The sequence below is a fragment of the Eublepharis macularius genome, chromosome 12 (genome assembly GCF_028583425.1).
Source record: "Eublepharis macularius isolate TG4126 chromosome 12, MPM_Emac_v1.0, whole genome shotgun sequence".
NCBI lineage: Eukaryota > Metazoa > Chordata > Lepidosauria > Squamata > Eublepharidae > Eublepharis > Eublepharis macularius.
Window position 1 is genome coordinate 76,874,446 of NC_072801.1, and position 18,023 is coordinate 76,892,468.

The following is an 18,023-nucleotide window of genomic DNA, read 5'->3' on the forward strand; positions in this document are numbered from 1 at the left end:
TTACACACACACACACACACACATTGTACCAGCAGGGTTGACCCTGGTTAGTATTTGAATGGCAGACCACCAAGGAAGTCTAGGATTGCTGTGCGGGGGGCGGGGGGAGGGCGGCAATAGCAAACCCCCTCTGAACACCTCTTGCTTTGAAAACCCCAGCAGGGGTCGCCATAAGCCGGCTGCCACTGAATGGAATTGTCTGCATCCATTGTACCAGCTGTGTGATCTTGCGGATGGCACCTGAGGCAGTTTAGAAACAAATGACATTTCTTCGCAGCAGGCTAACATCTTTTGCAGAAAACGAAAAGTGGCTCATAATTTAACATCTCTGGCCACTGCATGAAACGGGATGGGTTGGATGGGCAATGAGCTCTTCCGATGTTCTTAGATACTCAACACAAAAATTACTAATGCAGAATGAGCCACGTGAAGTTGCCGTATATTGGTTCAGACCACTTGTCTACCTGGTCTGCTGTGCACGGTCTCAGGTCGAGGTCTTTTGCATCATCTGCTTCCTGGAGATGCCAGAGATTAAACCAGGGATCATCTAACATGTAAAGCATGGGCTCGACCACTAGATTAAAATTAACGCTGCGGTGAAGATGTGTGAGAGAGGGACTCCAGCTACCCACTTAGCTTTCCAGCTGTGCTCTTTGTGAGTCTATCATGGCCCAAATGGCTTTGCACTTCTAGAGTCCGTAATCTGAATGGAAAGCCACCTTTGGCTAAAACATATGTTTCATTTCCAAGTGACTCTCATACACTTCCTATGCTGCATTAATTGCATTACTGCAGTTTAGTGTAGTGGTTAAGAGCGGCAGGACTCTAATCTGGAGAGCCAGGTTTAATTCCCCACTCCTCCACTTGAAGCCAGCTGGGTGACCTTGAATCAGTCACAACTCTCTCAGGCGCCCCCCCCCCCCTCACAAGGTGTTTGTTGTGGAGATAACATACTTTGTAAACCACTCTGAGTGGGTGTTAAATCATCCTGAAGGGCGGTATATAAATTGAATGTTGTTGTTATCATCATCATCATTCACATGGGCACACAAACAGCAGTCTAGGATGTGCCGATAGAATGAGTGACACAGAATTTTATCTTGCAGCAAACTGAGTGCTGATAACAACAACAACAACAACAGTGTGCTTATATACCACCCTTCTGGGTAAATTAGTGCTCCACTCAGAGCGGTGAATTAAGTCAGTGTTATTATTATCCCCACAATACAGCTGGGGAGCTAGGGCTAAGAGGAATGGTGTGAGTCTGGGCAGACGAATGTTTCAACTACAATAAATGTGTTTGAGGTGCCGTAAGACGCCATTGTTGCATGCAGCCACATTCATAAGGTGGCCTTGGGCAAGTTACTCTTTACACCTCCGCCTCATGAGGTCGTTTTCAGCTTCAAAAGCGTGCAATCAGCCCACCGTCACTAGTTCTGGTTGCAGTGTCTCATTTCCCATTTATTTCTCTCTTCCTAGATGCTTATAGGTTCCCCAAGCTTCTAGACCTCACGGTGGTAGAACCAGGGTTAACCCAGAATGCACCAACCATCCTGATACCAAGAAGCAAATAATAAGGCAGAAGTTGGTTGAATTTTCGATCCTGGACATTTTAATTTTGCCCTTTAGAAACCAAGTCTACAATAGTAAAGAGTCCAGTAGCACCTTTAAGACTAACCAACTTTATTGTAGCGTAAGCTTTTGAGAACAACAGCTCTCTTCATCAGATGCATCATCAGCTTTTGAGAACAACAGCTCTCGAAACTACAATAAAGGTGGTTTGTCTTTAAGGTGCTACTGGACTGTTTACTATTTTGCAACTACAGACTAACACGGCCAACTCCTCCGGATCCAAGTCTACAATTTAAGTCATCTATTTTGAATTTGGACCTACGTTGAGATTATTCTTCCTCCTCCCCAAAACTGTGCTTCAGTTTTAGAGGGGAGGGCAAAACTTTCCATCCATAAGGGGTTTTTTTTTTGGGGGGGGAGGCTATTTTGGGAGGGTGAAAGGGGATACATATTAGGATTTGGGAGGAAGCAATACTCACACTGTTTTTTTAAACCACTTTTATTGTGATCAAACTTAGAAAATAACTTGGCAAATATTTCCTGAGAGAGATCTTTTGACCCCCATTTGTTTCCTGGGGAGGAAATGAGATGAGGAAGGCTCAGAGGAGGGTTGTCGCCCAAGACAAATGCCAAACCAGAAGGGGGATTTTCAGCGGAAAAGAACCACTGCGTTTTTAGGTCAGTCTAAAGCAGGGCTTTTTTTCTGGGAAAAGAGGTGGTGGAACTCAGTGGTGGAACTCAGGACCGCACGAGGCCTTCACTTTGGGTCAGCTGGAACAAGGGGGGAGGTTTTTTTAAGTTTAAATCGCCCTCGGCGAAAATGGTCACATGGCCGGTGGTCCCGCCCCCTGATCTCCAGACAGAGGGGAGTTTAGATTGCCCTCTGTCTGGAGATCAGGGGGCGGGGCCACCGGCCATGTGACCATTTCCAAGAGGTGCCGGAACTCCGTTCCACCACCTTCCCGCTGAAAAAAAGCCCTGGTTTGAAAGATTTCGTGTCAGCTTCTCCCAACCTTGGCAGCCATCGGCTCTGCTGGTGACCCTGCTAATCCTTTGAACTTCCACTTCCCAGATGCCCCCCTCTGGCCCTTGGCTCATACCCTTGGTGCTTTATCTGTGTGTACCTGGGTACATTGTCCGTATTTCGCATGGTAGAAAGGCCACCTTGATCACTGGCCCCCTTTTGTCCATTTTTGCCATTTCCTCCTCACCTTTCCTTCTTCCCTTCTTCCCCAGAATTCTTTTTCCTTGTGCATTTGGCCATTTTTTCCCCGTGTGTTTGTCTGCTTTTACTCCTTTTAGGTCATTTCCTCCCATAATCTGCTCTTCTGAGGCAGAGTTCGCTATTCTCCTATATTTATGCCTTCCAGTCATTGTCTAAGAATCCTTCACCAGTATGAAAATGATTCCTAGCAATTCTCCAGGGTTTTTTTTCCCCTTTAAGGTTGTGGTGGGTGTACATTGGGCCCCCTAATTCCCACCATCGGGTCCACGGGAAGACTGTATGCATGGATATGGTCTGCCTACTTCCTAATTCAATTCATGTCTTTGGTCTGCAATCCCATGCCATAACCTGCACTTGGGTTCTTGAGAACACAAACATCACAGTGGAACAGTTTGTAGCAGTCCACCACGGCGCTGGTAACCAAACTGGACCAGGTGGGAAAGGGAGCCACAGACGTGTGGCTCTGAATCAGGCAGACAAAGGTCCAGCGGGGTCTTTGGTTAGGAGAACACTTGAATGTTACAGATGCAAAAGGACAGGACGTAAAACCTTGGAAGACAGCAAAGATGTGGTGAAGTGGTGGGCCACCATTTCTGGTCATAAGGTAGAGCGACTGAGGTACAGACTAGAGGCCTTGTTTAGTTGTGAAAGAGGTCGATGACAGACTAAAGGTCAAAGTTATCTTCACTATGGTCAAGGTGACCACCCAAGGTCACAAGATGTTGCCTCAGGGAGTGGACACTGGGTTAGCGATCCCAGGTTCGAAGCAAACATATAACTAGAGAACTCTTGTTACCCATGCTGGGGTCGGAATTACCCATAAGCACTCCTAGACGCCATACAGCACCACTGCAGTCAGAAGTCCGAAGCGATGGGGTAATTAATGCCACGAGGCTTGTTGTATGTGCCGCAGCTGAAGGACCAAGTTCACTGGTGATTAATTGCCTCAGAATGTAACATCAAGACGGTGCCAAGGTGCCCAGCAAAGAGGTGAAGGCCAGCGCTCGTCTGGACAGCTCTGCCACGCACTCTCTCATCTCACGGGCAGCAGGAAGCGACGGGTAGCGTAGGGCAGCACCCTTGACTGAGAGTACAGCTTCTTTCAGGGCCTGACAGAGGGCACTGCTGGCCGCCCCCACTCTGGCTCGCACGGTAGCCGAGGATGCTAGCCGAGACACCGTGTCACCCACAAAGACCAGTTTGTGCGCTGTGACAATGACAAACTTGCCGTGAGGCACAAAGACCCGAGGGGGCTGGCGGGCACCAGAGCTTGCAAGGAGTGCCTCGATGGCTGAAAGCAGGGTAGCGTAATGAGTCTGGCACTGCCCTGTGTAAAACTGCAACAACTGGCTGTCCTCTGGGGAGGGTGGCACCTGGAAAGCAGAGGGAAAACAGGGGAAAGGTTAACGGGATTTTGTATTTGCCAGGATCTGGCCTACAGAAACAGCTGCAATCCCGCTCTAGAACTTTCTTCCTCAATGTGACCAGAGGAATGGAAATCTCAAAAATTTAAGCAGGTTTTTACAATGTGAGTAGGATGTTGGCTGGAGATCAGTATGAAATATTCTGGCCGCGTGCTTTGATCTGTCTCTTGATGTTACAAAAGAGTCCTAGCTCCAGGGCTTTTTTTCAGTAGGAACGTGGTGGAATGGAGTTCCGGCACCTCTTGAAAATGGTCACATGGCTGGTGGCCCCGCCCCCTGATCTCCAGACAGAGGGGAGTTGAGATTGCCCTCTGCGCTGCTGTGTGTGGAGGGCAATCTAAACTCCCCTCTGTCTGGAGATCAGGGGGCGGGGCCACCGGCCATGTGACCATTTTCACCGAGGGTGATTTAAACTTTACAAAACTGCCCCCTTGTTCCAGCTGACCCAAAGTGATGTCATTGTGCGGTCCTGGAAGTGTGCGCACGCATGTGGTACCGTGGACACCACCTCCTGCCAGGAGTTGCCCCCCTGTGCTGGCAACCCACTGAGTTCCACCACCTCTTTTCCCAGAAAAAAAGCCCTGCTTAGCACAACTGAGCGGTGGTATGTGGGGAGCCTGAAACCCGGTCTCTTCTCTGCAGTGGACTGACCACGTGGCCTTGAGCAAGTCTCTTTCTCAGACTCCATTCTCCCTTTTAAACAGGCTTTTAAAAAAGGATGGTAGCTATCCTCAACATGTGATATATGGCTATAAAAATAGATACCTGTTCTTCAGTCTGAGCCGTGTCTCCAGGAAGCGCCGGTCCGGGGGTTCCTTCAGGAGTTGGTGCCTTGGGCTGGATTTTATCTGCTCCCTAGTGAAGTAGCATTGTGCACGTATCAGTAATTTGGGACAAGATAAAGCAGGAAAAAAATGCAGTGTGAGGTGAAGGGCTCGGCAGGACTTGAGATACGGGGCTATGGGAGCCTACAGCAGCTCTTACCCATCTCTATGACTAGCATAAGTAGAATAAATTGTGCAAAGTATATGCAAACGTACCTGATTTATATAAGATGCAGAATTAAGCTTGTATAGCCAGGGCTTTTTTTCAGCTGGAACGTGGTGGAACGGAGTTCCGGAACCTCTTGAAAATGGTCACATGGCCGGTGGCCCCGCCCCCTGATCTCCAGACAGAGGGTGGGGCTGGAGCGGCGCGGAGGGCAATCTAAACTCGCCTCTGTCTGGAGATCAGGGGCGGGGCCACCAGCCATGTGACCATTTTTGCCGAGGGCAGTTTAAACTTTTAAAAACTCCCCCTTGTTCCAGCTCACCCAAAGTGACATCATTGGCCCTGGGAGCATGTGTGCACTTTGTGTGCACACATGTGGTACCAGGGGTACCACCTCCCGCCAAGAGTTGCCCCCTGTCCTGGCAACCCACTGAGTTCCACCACCTCTTTTCCCAGAAAAAAGCCCTGTGAATAGCTAATAGTATGGGTAAGAAGAACACATAATTTTTTTTTTAAAGAACAGTGTGTGCACTGTCTCGGAGACAGGCAAATGGAATGAAGGAATGGGTCCATGTGAAATGTAAGCCATTTTTTTCATTCCCAGGGAAACCTGGGAATTGTAGTTCCATGAGAGCACCGAAGATTATTGGGGAACCTTGGTAGAATTCCCAGGATTCCATGAGAGGGAAGCTTTGTAAGTTACAGAGATTCTCATAAAGGCAACCATCTGCCTTCTGGTAGGGTTCCTCTGCTTCTATAGCAGCTGCACAAAGGGCAGATAATCAACAGGTGAAGTTTTTCATAGCATGGTGAAACAGTGGCAGGAAAAAAGTTAATTTCTCAGATTTCTGCCTGCCACACAGGTGAGGACGGTTTTCCTCTTAATTGTATCTCCATTCCAACTTGCTTGCTTGTTTTATAGGACCTTACCATTAGAAAATATAAAAGGGGTCATTCTGGGGAAAAGATTATTTTTGTGAGATTGGATGGATGTGATGCATACCCAGAAGAATGGCATCTTGGTTACGGAGGCAAGGGCATATATGGTGCCAAGAGGCTGCTTCTCCTACCTTGAGATGAACGTAGTCGTATTCTTCCGCCAGACGGATCCCCTCGTATTCATTAAATCCCTCATCCCTGACGGGCTCCAGCTGGTCCCCTGCCCCAAGACCCCCCAGTCGGGGAGGGGGTGGGGGTAGCGGGCGGTCCTGGATGCTGCCCTTCCGGACGATGCTTGGTGATGCTGGTGGAAGCTCTATGGAGAGCCGCTCTTCGCTGGGAAGGGCAGGCAACGGACGACGGGACAGACTCTCGGCAGAGGGCAACCGAGGGCGGGAAGGGGGGCCGGGCTCCCGCAAGCTTAGTCCTTGGAGTGCCCCCTCAAGGGGTGGAGAGCCAGGTGCCAGCAGAGGAACATCATAGATGCCTCCATCTTCCTCCTCCTCCTCTTCTTCCTGGCCTCCACCCAATACTTCCTCAGGTGACTCATACAAGTTCAGCAACGCTGAGGCTCGCCGCAGGTTGGAGGGGGTGGCGTAGACAAGGGGCCTCTCGGAGCCGTCATCTTCGACCTCCTCTTCCTCCTCTTGGCCTGAGGGCTTCTTGAAGGCAAGCGGCACATCGTAGGGGTCATCGCCGGGTGGTGGGAGTGTGGGCTGGGGGGCCACACGGGCCACTTTCTTGGGACACGGGGAAGGCGAGTCGTAGGTGTCGGCTGGAGAGTCCCGGAGAAGAGATGAGGGGACATCGTAAACCTTAGAGTGGGCAAAACAGAAAAGAGAGAGACAATGGAGCGAGAAAACACAGTTGGAGGAAGTCTGTGGATGTCTGCACCCAGCTGTGCGTTCCCACCCATCGCATATTACAGACTCACTGCGGGCCAAACTCAATATGGAAACAAATCTCTCCAGTGTTTTATTTTAAACTGCAGGTGCTGGGTTAGGGCTGAGGCCCTGGGGAGGGCTGCATGGGTGGGAAAAGCCCTCCCACTTTACAAACACACCATCTTTAGAAGCCAACCGCGAGAGGAGTTATTGTGACATTTTTCTCTGCTGATACAGGGGCCATTTGCTTCGAGCTCAGTGTCTTCCATTACCCGCTACATAAAGCATTCCAACAAAGGATAGCCTTCCACAGATCCATTGAGAAACTTGTCAGGAAATATGAAACGGCAGCCAAAGAATAAGACCGTCCCTTCTTGAAGCTGCATGCAGTTCCCTGGATCTGCTGCCCCCCAAGTCCCATAGAGACCAAGAGATCAGACACCCCCAAATCCAGAGCATCCCTTACAGTTTAAATCTAAAGGCTAACCCCTATACACACCACTCCCCACCAAGTTCTAGGGAAACCTTTGTCTAAGCTGCAAAATCAAGGAAAGGACACGGATTTGGTTCGGAGACAGCCGTCTCCACATTTGGGGTTGGATACAGTTACCCTTGGAGACCCAGGGTGGCAGCAGCTGTTTTCTGCAACAGACAGTTCCAGCTGTCTGCTCCCAAGAAGGGGTGCATCAAGAAAGAGTTGCCATAAACGGAGGCATCACCGTTATCTAAACCTCATGCATCCTGTCTGGCTTGGGACAGACAGTTATCCAAAGCAATAGACTCATGCAAACTTACTAAGCCCAGAATATTTAAGCCGACAATAAAAGTTATATCAAAATCGTTTTTGCATTGTGTGAATTATTTAAGGTGACATATATCAATTCAGTATCACAAAGATTACTCCCTTGTATAGGGTTATTGCCTTCAGACAATTTTAAACACGCAATCTGACAAAGAGAACGTGATTCTCGAAAGCTTATGCTACAATAAAATTGGTTAGTCTTAAAGGTGCTACTGGACTCTTTTTGATTTTGCTACTACAGACTAACACGGCTAACTCCTCTGGATCAATCAACCTTGAGAACTATACAAACCTGCTAGTGCCTAATTATATTCCATGAAACCGTTTCTAATTTCTATGTCTTATATCCTTAAAGTGCTGGTGTTCAACAGGTATGATATTGCATTTGCCCGTACAAAGTGCTGATATTCAAGAGCTACAATATTTCATTAGCTTATACAAAGGCAATGTATAAAATTCCACCAGAATTCCACCAGACACGTTTTACTCTGGAGACATTCAATTCAGTTCCTTTAGGCATGTACAGTTCACAAGGGGTAAGGTTCAGGGCAACAATTTCTTAATAAGAAGTCAAAAAAGTGGGCTTCTCATTAAGAAATTGTTGCTCATTGCCTTTGTATAAACTAATGTCAAGGCCCCGTTGTATAAGCCCTTTAGTGCAGTGGCTTACCGAGATCTTTCCGAGTAAGTCAAAGAGCCAGCCCACCCCTACAGAGAAGCCTCGGAGACAGCACTGATCAGATTTGGGGAGAAAATACTGCAAACTGAACAACGGGCATGATCCAAAATCTTAAGGGGTGAATATGCAGCAATTCACTCCTGAAACACAAAGCATTCAGTGCTGCTGTTGCCACCTCTGAATTGTCACACTGTCACAGACTCTGCCACAACCCAGTGACCACCAGTTTTAACACACAATCCATCCCCAAAGCACTAACCTCTGTAGGATCCCCGTCTCTTCGGGTGCCTCGGGGGACCCTGTAGATCCCTTCAGGAGGCAGTGGGCAAGGCCGAGCAGGCGGAGGCACCTCATATACCTGTGCAAGGGAGAAGAAAGAAATCAAGATGGGATAGAACGATCCCCCAGAGGAAGCCAAAATGGATGCTGAAAATGAGGCAGTACAGACTCCAGCCTAAAGTGTAGCAGGAGTATCTTTACAAGCTACCACTATAAAATTTTAGAATTTTTTGGGCCCGTGTTTTCAAAATGCTCTCCACTGAGGTTTTTTAGGGGTCAGTCCTGCCCAGCCCACCCTAAACTTTCTCCAGAAGGAAGCTCATCTCTAAAACTCTAAGTATAAGACATGAACTGCAGTTGGTTGTTGTGGGTTTTCCTGGCTGTATAGCCGTGGTCTTGGCATTGTAGTTCCTGATGTTTCGCCAGCAGCTGCGGCTGGCATCTTCACAGGTGTAGCACCAAAAGAAAGAGATCTCTCGGTGTCACAGTGTGGAGAAGATGTTGGCAGGTAATTTATATCTACTCAGGAAAGTGGGTTTGGGCTGAGTCATCCTGTAGGAGTTTCCCAGGGTGTGGAATGCTAATGGAGAGAGGCGTCACTGTATCCTGAGGTTCTTTTTTTTTCTTCCCCTCCTCAGGATACAGTGACGCCTCCCTCCATTAGCATTCCACACCCTGGGAAACTCCTACAGGATGACTCAGCCCAAACCCACTTTCCTGAGTAGATATAAATTACCTGCCAACATCTTCTCCACACTGTGACACCGAGAGATCTCTTCCTTTTGGTGCTACACCTCTGAGGATACCAGCCACAGCTGCTGGCGAAACGTCAGGAACTACAATGCCAAGACCACGGCAATACAGCCCGGAAAACCCACAACAACCATCATTCTCCGGCCGTGAAAGCCTTCGACAATATAATGAACTGCAGTTGTTCAGTTCTGTGCTATTTGTTTCAAAGTCATGCCCATTTCATATATATCGCAAAGTCTTTGTTCCATTTCTTTAAAATGATTCCCTTGACCACCTCCTCATAGCCCTTTCTCACATCTGGTCTGTAGCAAGGACCTGTTTTCTGCATGCGTCCTATTTGTGAGGGGAAGTTTGATATTCTAGGATGAAATCCTCCCCTATCCCACCCCATTGCACTTTTTGGGGAAGAATACATAGAAAAATAACTCCGTAACTCTGTCACCTGCACATTAGTAAATAGAATCTTCAAAGTACAGCTGCTTAATTGCTTACAAACAAAAAGTTCCTGATGTATAAAATAACCCCTGGAAAATCAACTGATTTTTGCAACTGGGGTAGTTTTTTTACCCTAGACTATACTGGGATTTAAAAAAAAAAAACTATTTCATGCTATGATATACCCGCCTCATTTAACTAAAGGATAACTTGATCACAATCTGCAGAACCAATGATCTGACATATCACCCTTTCAACCGGTGTTTTGTCTTTTTGTGGGACACGTTTCTCCACTGCAATATGCTAGAATTTGGCTTGGGGTCACAAACCACCCCAAATATAATTGGTATGTTTTCATATTGTTGTCGTATTAAACAAAAACCCCTTCGTATCCATTTCTTTAAAGGAGAGGCGTTTCCAAAGATGGGATAGTTGATGTTAAAGGGGTGCGATTAAGGGAAGGACGGGGCTAGAAGACCAGAAGTAACTGCGAGAGATTATTAGTAACCAGTGAACTTTCGTAACCAAGTTACAAAGCTGTCAGCTTTGAACGTGGTATTTTGGATTCTCAGGCTGAGAAAAGAATTTGTGGGAGGGGTGGCGTTGCCCAAAGTCTTTCCTCACTTCCTGCTCTTCTTTACGTGGTCCTCTTCTTCTTAGGTCATCTTGGGGCGCTTCGTAGACCATTCCTACTAGAGCTGCTGCCTCCTTCCTGGGGGCTTGGTAGACATCGGCTGGGGCGTGATTTCTGCGAGGGGTCGGCCCCGGGGACCCTGGTTCGGGCAGGACTTTGACCCGGTTGGCTGGCACGATCCCTTGCTGGCCGTGCAAGGAACACAGGTGCCACCCCTCTAAGCCCGGAGCCTCCGGCTGCAGCAGAACCATTAGATCCCCTTTGCGGAAAGATAGTTCATCCAGGCACTCGGCGGTGTTGTCGTAGAGAGCGCGGCACAGCTGAGCCTGGGGGAAAGAGGCAGAGGGAAGGTTAGGAAATCCGGCCAGTATCTCTCTCCTGCAATCAAACCAAGACAGATGTTGGCAAAATAACTGCATTCCAGTTATCCTGGATTCATATACACACATCGTCCCGTGGTTAGGTGCTCACAACCTCCTGGCAGCAGCATTGTTCTCCTTGGGTGCACCAGAAAGCTCACAAAGTAAAATCTATATACAAGATGAACACCATAAAATCAAGCATCCTTGAAGCAAACTGAATCATTCAAAAGGGCTTTTTACTCAGATAGGAGGGCTGTATTGTTGGGAGGGGATCTCAGATGCTTCACTAATGGGTTGGGGAATGTACGTTGCCTTTCATCCTGTCTATTGCTTAAGTGTATAGAATCATAGAGTTGGAAGGGGCCATACCGACTATCCAGTCCAACCCCCTGCCCAGTGCAGGATGAGCCTAAAGCATCTCTGAAAATATTCCTCCAGCCTCTTCTTGAAAACTGCCAGTGAAGGGGAGCTCACCACCTCCCTAGGCAGCTGACTCCACTTTTGAACTACTCTGACCATGAAAAAGTTCTTCCTAATATCCAGCCGGTACCTTTCTGCATGTAATTTAAGCCCATTGCTTCGGGTCCTACCCTCTGCTGCCAACTGGAATAGCTCCTTGCTCTCCTCCAAATGACAGCCTTTCAAATACTTAAGGAGAGCAATCATGTCCCCCTTCAATCTCCTCTTCTCCAAACTAAACATTCCCAAGGCCCTCAGCCTTTCCTCGTAGGGCTCAGTCTCCAGACCCCTGATCATCCTGGTCGCTCTCCTCTGCACCCTCTCGATTTTGTCCACATTCTTTTTGAAGTGGGGCCTCCAGAACTGCACACAATACTCCAGGTGCAGCCTGACCAAGGCAGCATAGAGAGGGGCTATGACCTCCTATGACCTAGGAGCATATAGCTCCTATATGCATAGGAGCTATATGCTCCTATATGCATATCTGTGATCCTAATGGGCAGTTCTATGTTGTCTAATGTCACTTCTAGAACTGCTTATGCTCTGTTTCAGCATTTCTTCAACTTTGTATTGGATTTTTGCTAATGCTATGTCTTTGTAAACTTGTGTTTATTTACCCTGTGGCATTATGGAAATGTCCTTGATATTGATTGTACTAATCTCACCCTATGTCATCCACCTTGAGTCTCAGTGAGAAAGGCCGACTATAAATGACATAAATAAAATAAACTGCTGCCAACCAGATGTTTCTGGAAGTCCCCAAGCTAGGCTGGAGGGCAATAGCCCTCCTCTGCATATACCTGGTTTGTCCCCAACATCTGGTATTTGAAGGTCCATTACCTCTGAAGGTGGACATTTCATTTAACTATCCTGGCTGATAGACCCCCGTGCTCCATTCATCCAACTGCACAGTCAACTGAAAGGCAGAAAGACAGAGTCAGACACAAGAGGTAGCTTACAAGCATGTCCAGAGGAGGAAAACACACAGCCATGTCCACGAATGGTGGTGAAATGAGAGGAGAACGTGCAGGTACTCACAGAGCAATCCTGAGCACAATATTACTGTTAAAGGGGCTGCAGTGTCCTTTCTGTATGTCTAGGTACATTTGGCTCCCAAATCCAGAGGAGTTAGCCATGTTAGTTTGTAGTCACAAAATAGTAAAGGGTCCAGTAGCACCTTTAAGACTGACCAACTTTATTGTAGCATAAGCTTTTGAGAACCACAGCTCTCTTCGTCAGATGCATCTGACGAAGAGAGCTGTGGTTCTCGAAAGCTTACGCTACAACAGTTGGTTCGTCTTAAAGGTGCTACTGGACCCTTTACTATTTCGGCTCCTAAAGATGACAACGCACTCATTGAGACATGTGCTCCAGTATACAGGCACCACAAGAGGCTTTATACCACTTGTGGCCACAGATGGACATCAAAATGAAACAGGATATACCTGTTCAGAGCAAAAACTGCCATCTACACAAACCAGTATTCCCCACTGCACTCTTGTTGGTAGATAAAGTTGCAGAGCTTAATATTAGCACAGTAGAAATAAGTAGACCGACTTCTGTGGTTTTAGCTCTAGAAACTACTTTTACGACATATCAGGGAAAAGGGTACATTTGGTGAGAAAATAAAGAATAGCTAACTAACTACATCTTGATGGTTAACTAGAATAGGCTAGACTAAACTGCAGACTGAAGACGGGACAAAGAGCAATAAAACCTTAGTCTATGTTGGTAGTTAATTGCCCCCAATAAACGGGTTACCCAATGGCGAATCCTAGATCTCTTCATTAAGCATAATGTTTCCCTTTCTATGGAGGGAACTTTTACTCCACGCCTAAGTGGTTCTATGCTAACTAGCAATCTGACTAAACAAACAGAACAACAATTTAACTCTTTCATGACTGAACGTAGGACACTGGCTAAAATCCCAACAACTCCGTTCTGATTGTTCTTAGAGACACACGATACGTGGCCTTCCCAGGTTGTCTTGTCTCACGTGCAGATTGTCATGTTCTCTTGTTAACCTTCGATACAGCCGGGCTCAGATACTATTAAGGCACTAAGCAGAGGGTAGCGGTGGAGCTGAGTGGCATCTCACCCCACCCAGTCTCTGCCTGTCTCGTCCCTTTGCCAGCTGGCTCTTTTGCTTTTTATTTCTCAGCATCTGTTCCTGGTCTCCTGCACTCTCCCTTTCACCATCCAAATCCCACTAAGTCACACACCGCCATCTGTTCCCCTCCAAGTCGTGGTGTCTAACGCACCCCGTCCCAGTCCACAGCCACCCACACAGCCAGACAAAAACACACAGGAAGTCACAAAGGTGATACTCATGGGTCCCCCCCTTGACGTTTCTCTTTGGGAAGATCTAAACTCTGTGAGTAATTGTTAAAGAAGGGAGAGGGAGGAGACAGTCCTTTTTGAGCCTCAGAGCTTCTTTTAGACCTGGAGGCCATTTCACACATTCAGAAAAAGCCAATGTCCTTGCTAGGACCGCACCACGCCAAAATGCAGGGCTATGTGGGAAAGGGTTGTATGTCTGATTGCTTCCTTATGTAAACACCCCTGCAGGCAGAACGAGATGGGTCAGGGAAAGGCTGGCCTCCATCTCTTCTCCCTTACACGTTAACTTTTCACAGGCAAGGAAGCATTCCTTTATGCAGTCCCTGCATTCTGAAGGGGCTATACCACGTTGTGTTGCCTGCCAGAGTTTCTCATACGATGTTATTATATGCTAGATATTTTCCCAGAAATAGCTGGGAAGAGATCTCTCTTTGTCAAGAGTGCACAAGTAGTATGGAACAGCATAGAAAGGGGCAGTCAATTTCTATGATGTTTGGAAAATGGAGCGCTCTCCCCCCCTCACAAAAAATTCACAAATTTTGTTGCCTTCCTCCTGAGGATAAAACCAGTCCTGAGGACGGAAACAACTTTGGCCACAAAAACTGGCCCCATCCAAAGTAGTTGAACTTTCTGACAGTGAATTATGAGCACATAGTCATAGCACTACATTCAATGAACATTTGCGCATTGCTTTGTACTTCAGACAAAATCCAAAAGTGAATATTAATATGTGGGGTTGTAGCTTTTCAAAAACAATATTCTCTTCCTTATGAGCAGGCAAACTCCCTTAAAATTAAAATCTGGTCGAACTACCAGGGGACTGGAATACTGGCTCCAGACTGGATCAGGGCCCTGGGCAAATAGCTAAGCTATCCCTGCTGTATTAATTCAAAAAACCCTTTGCTTCTTCCATTTCTGTTTTGATTTTCAGTCTAACTAGCCCACAACGGTAACATAATCAGATTAAAATATGCTACATTTTTGACAAATTTAGTTGACCTTTATAAAACCTCCAATGATGACTTTGAAATATTAGGCAAAGAGGGGCGGGGAGGGGGGAGGAATAACCAGTTTGGGAGTTGACAAATATTTATTTGCCAGGCATGATCTCATTTGGGAGTTTGCTGCATGAACCCAGAAGAAGCTAACATGTGTTTTTGAATGGGGTTAGATCCGTGGTGGGGCTACAGCTGAGCAGGCCTTTGTTTTGGATGAAACACTGCATTGTTAAAAAAAAAAAACCTAAGCAGGGTTTATTTTCCAACAGTTGAAGGCCCCAGGGTTTAAACCTACTTGCAAGAGAGATTCTCTGTTGAAGATTTAACATCCTCTGTCCCTTATATTGTGACCATTTTTTTAAAAAGAAAAAGACATTCTGATTGTTATTTTGACATCCAAAAACCTCCCAGAGCTCAGCCTTGGCTCTCGTAAAGTCTGCGCCCCCCCCCCCCCCGCCCATAGAGAATTCCAATTTCAACGCTGTTAAGTCTAGAATTACCACCACCTAAAACAAAACTGGAGGCAAATGAGGGGAGGGAGTCTTTCTCAGATGAAACCTACGTTGGAATTTTGGGTGAAATTAAAAGACTTTCAGTAAAGTTCAAGACATTTCTCAGGTCCTCCCCGACACATGCATCATCTCTCCGTACTGCCAGCAAAGTAGGGCTCTGTTCTCATGACAATTTTGTACAAATTGCAGTTGTTAAGAAGAACGTTGATATGTTTAGCAACATTTCTCCACCTTTTCAGTGTTTGCTTTTCTCAAACCCCCTTCCCCTTACATACAACAGTTACCCCCTCCCTTAAAAAGCAAACTACACCTTAAGTACATCCGGAAAAACGTGTGGCCCAGTAACCCCGAAACATAAATCTTTTGTCCAAGGTCAAAAGAGCTCAATTCCTGCCTTATCCCGGCCTCCTGCCAGGGCTAACTAGCATTCTTTCTTTTTCTTTTTCTTTCTTTCTTTCCTTTTCTATACTTACAGACATTTTCGTTCACCTTCTGTGCTGGAAGAAGTCAAAAAAGGAGACTGCAGATTAAGAAAAGAGTGACCCAGAGTTATATTTCCTCCATTCCTCTGATATTTTAAGGCTTCTGGAAAAATATCCCTGCTTTTAGCTGCATTTTCCTCACTTTGTGCAGTTCATTGCTCAGAAAGAAAAAAAATCCTGAGAAATTCAGTTTTTATCTCGTAAAAAATTCCAGTTCTTTTGGATTGGAAGAAGCTAAAACAGATATGTATATATATATATATATTTTAAAAAGACAATTCCTTAAAATACTTGGAAAAACTCTTTCATTGCAAAATAATACTTTCCCACTGCAATTCTTTAAAAAGGTGATTTTTAAAAAGTCCAACAGTCCCTATCCTTTGAATCGAGTGATTGTGACTTCTCAGAAGTCCAGCCCGTTTCAACTGGAAGTTCCGTTTTTCCTTAGAAGTTTTCAATGCTTTCTCAGACCTTTTGGTCAGCAAAATCTTCCCAGAAAAGCCATTTGGGTAGGCCTAACCGCTTCCAGGCTGCATGGATTGAGACAGCCCAGGCAGCAACTCAACAAGTTGGAACACGGTTTTATGTTGCAACCACAGGGTGGAATTGCAGCCCAGAAACAAACCAGACACACAGACATTTACACAATTTCTCTCCAAAGGTTAGTTTAAAAAAACCTGGCATGCTCAGAATAGCAGTATATTTTGCAACCTCATGAAATCCTAAAAGCTTGAACTTTTCTCTTGTATGAAAAACACGTCAGCGGAAAGGCTCAGTCTTAGACAAAGACCCAGTGGAGGCAAAACTTTCTTTTTCAAATCCAGAATAAAAGAGAGTATATCCAGAATAGATTTTTTTTAACAAAAAATATCCAGCAGATAAGCTTTTCCTGAGAACAGAGGCAGTATGTCTTTTGCATATTTCTTTCAAACTTTTGAAGGCTGGTGTTATTCACTTTCCTTCTGAGGCTTGGTCCAACCCCCGCTCCCAAATCCAAAATTTATGCACACCCATCCAGGCTGTTTTACATTCAAGTTCTGAGTATCCAAGTCCTCTGCAATTTGAAAATCCCAATGGCAAAATCAAAAGTCACAAAGCATCAGGTTATTTAAGATCAGTTCATGAATTTGGCAAGTTTCTCTCTTCTGAGCTAACTACCGAGATGACATAAAATTCAGGCGCCGGGAGCCCCTCATTTCCAAAGCATGGAAAACGTGGCACTCTCCCAAAATCCTCTGCAAACGTCCAAGAATTCTCGACAATCTCTCCTGTACTTTTTGCAACGCAGAACAAACGCACGTTTCGCTACAGGCTAACTGGTCGTTTGGAGGGCTGCAGGAATCCAAAGAAAGAGGCCCCTGTGTCAAATCCAGGCACAAATGTTCAACCTGGACTAGCAGGTTTTGGCACCTTAGATTTTCAGGGCGCCAGCTTCCGAGAATCACAACTCCCTTCTTCTGTACCTATTAACAGAGCAGACCTCCCAACAAGACCCCGCTCCAAAGACAGTCCTCCTGCGATCTGTGCCCAGGCCATGCCCAGAAGTGCCAAGGCAAGGCCCGAAGAAGCCCAGATGCCAACCAGCCAATGCCATCCACGTCGCCTTTCTTCCCCGCCAGACTCAACTTCCAGAGCTGGCTAGCGAACTTTCAATTTTCTGCAATTGTCTCTCTCCAGGCAGGCCGGGCGGTTTTTCCAGATGTGCTGCATTGGGGAGATGCCCGGGGCTTTGCAAAGCCGCCTCTCCCCCCCCACCCTACCCCCGCTCCCTCTTCTCTGCCGAGACGGCTTGGCCCGAGCCCGGGGGGGAAGAGCCCTCGCCGTGCACGGCGGGCGCGCCCCCGCCACCCCCCGGCCGGTCGGCGCAGCCCCCAAGCCTCCCCCTTCGCAAAGGCGGCGCGGGCTCTGGCCGGGAGCGGAGAGCGCAGCGCAGCGCAGGGAGGAGCGGCGGCGGCGGCGGCGAGGATGCTGCGGGATGCAGAGGCGCCCAGACAAAAGACCGCGCGCCGGCGGAGGGCAGCCCCGGGGAGGCCAGCGGCCGGCCGGGCTCCGCTCCTGCTCGCCGCCGCTCCTCCCCGAGAGACCTTTCGCGGCCGGCCCCCAGCCCCTCTGCCCGCCCCGCCGCCCCCGGCCCTGGGTCCTAGAGGCTCCGGCTTCCCGCCAGGACGGATCGCCGGCGGGGTTGCCAACCTCCAGGCGGGGCCTGGAGATCTCCCGGAATCACACGGGGCCTCCTGGCAGGTCCCCGGGAGGA

At 47.5% G+C, this 18,023-nt stretch overlaps 1 protein-coding gene across 1 annotated transcript; it reads right to left on the reverse strand.

The window, feature by feature from the left end:
- Positions 1-2,053: 2,053 nt before the first annotated feature.
- Positions 2,054-17,790, reverse strand: EFS (embryonal Fyn-associated substrate). Its single transcript, XM_054992268.1, has 6 exons — positions 15,761-17,790; positions 10,607-10,942; positions 8,775-8,873; positions 6,282-6,965; positions 4,987-5,076; positions 2,054-4,170 (listed from the first exon to the last, which is right to left on the reverse strand). The coding sequence occupies exons 1-6, from the start codon at positions 15,764-15,766 to the stop codon at positions 3,757-3,759; spliced, it is 1,629 nt and encodes a 542-aa protein (XP_054848243.1). The 5' UTR covers positions 15,767-17,790; the 3' UTR covers positions 2,054-3,756.
- Between the last annotated feature and the right edge of the window lie 233 nt (positions 17,791-18,023).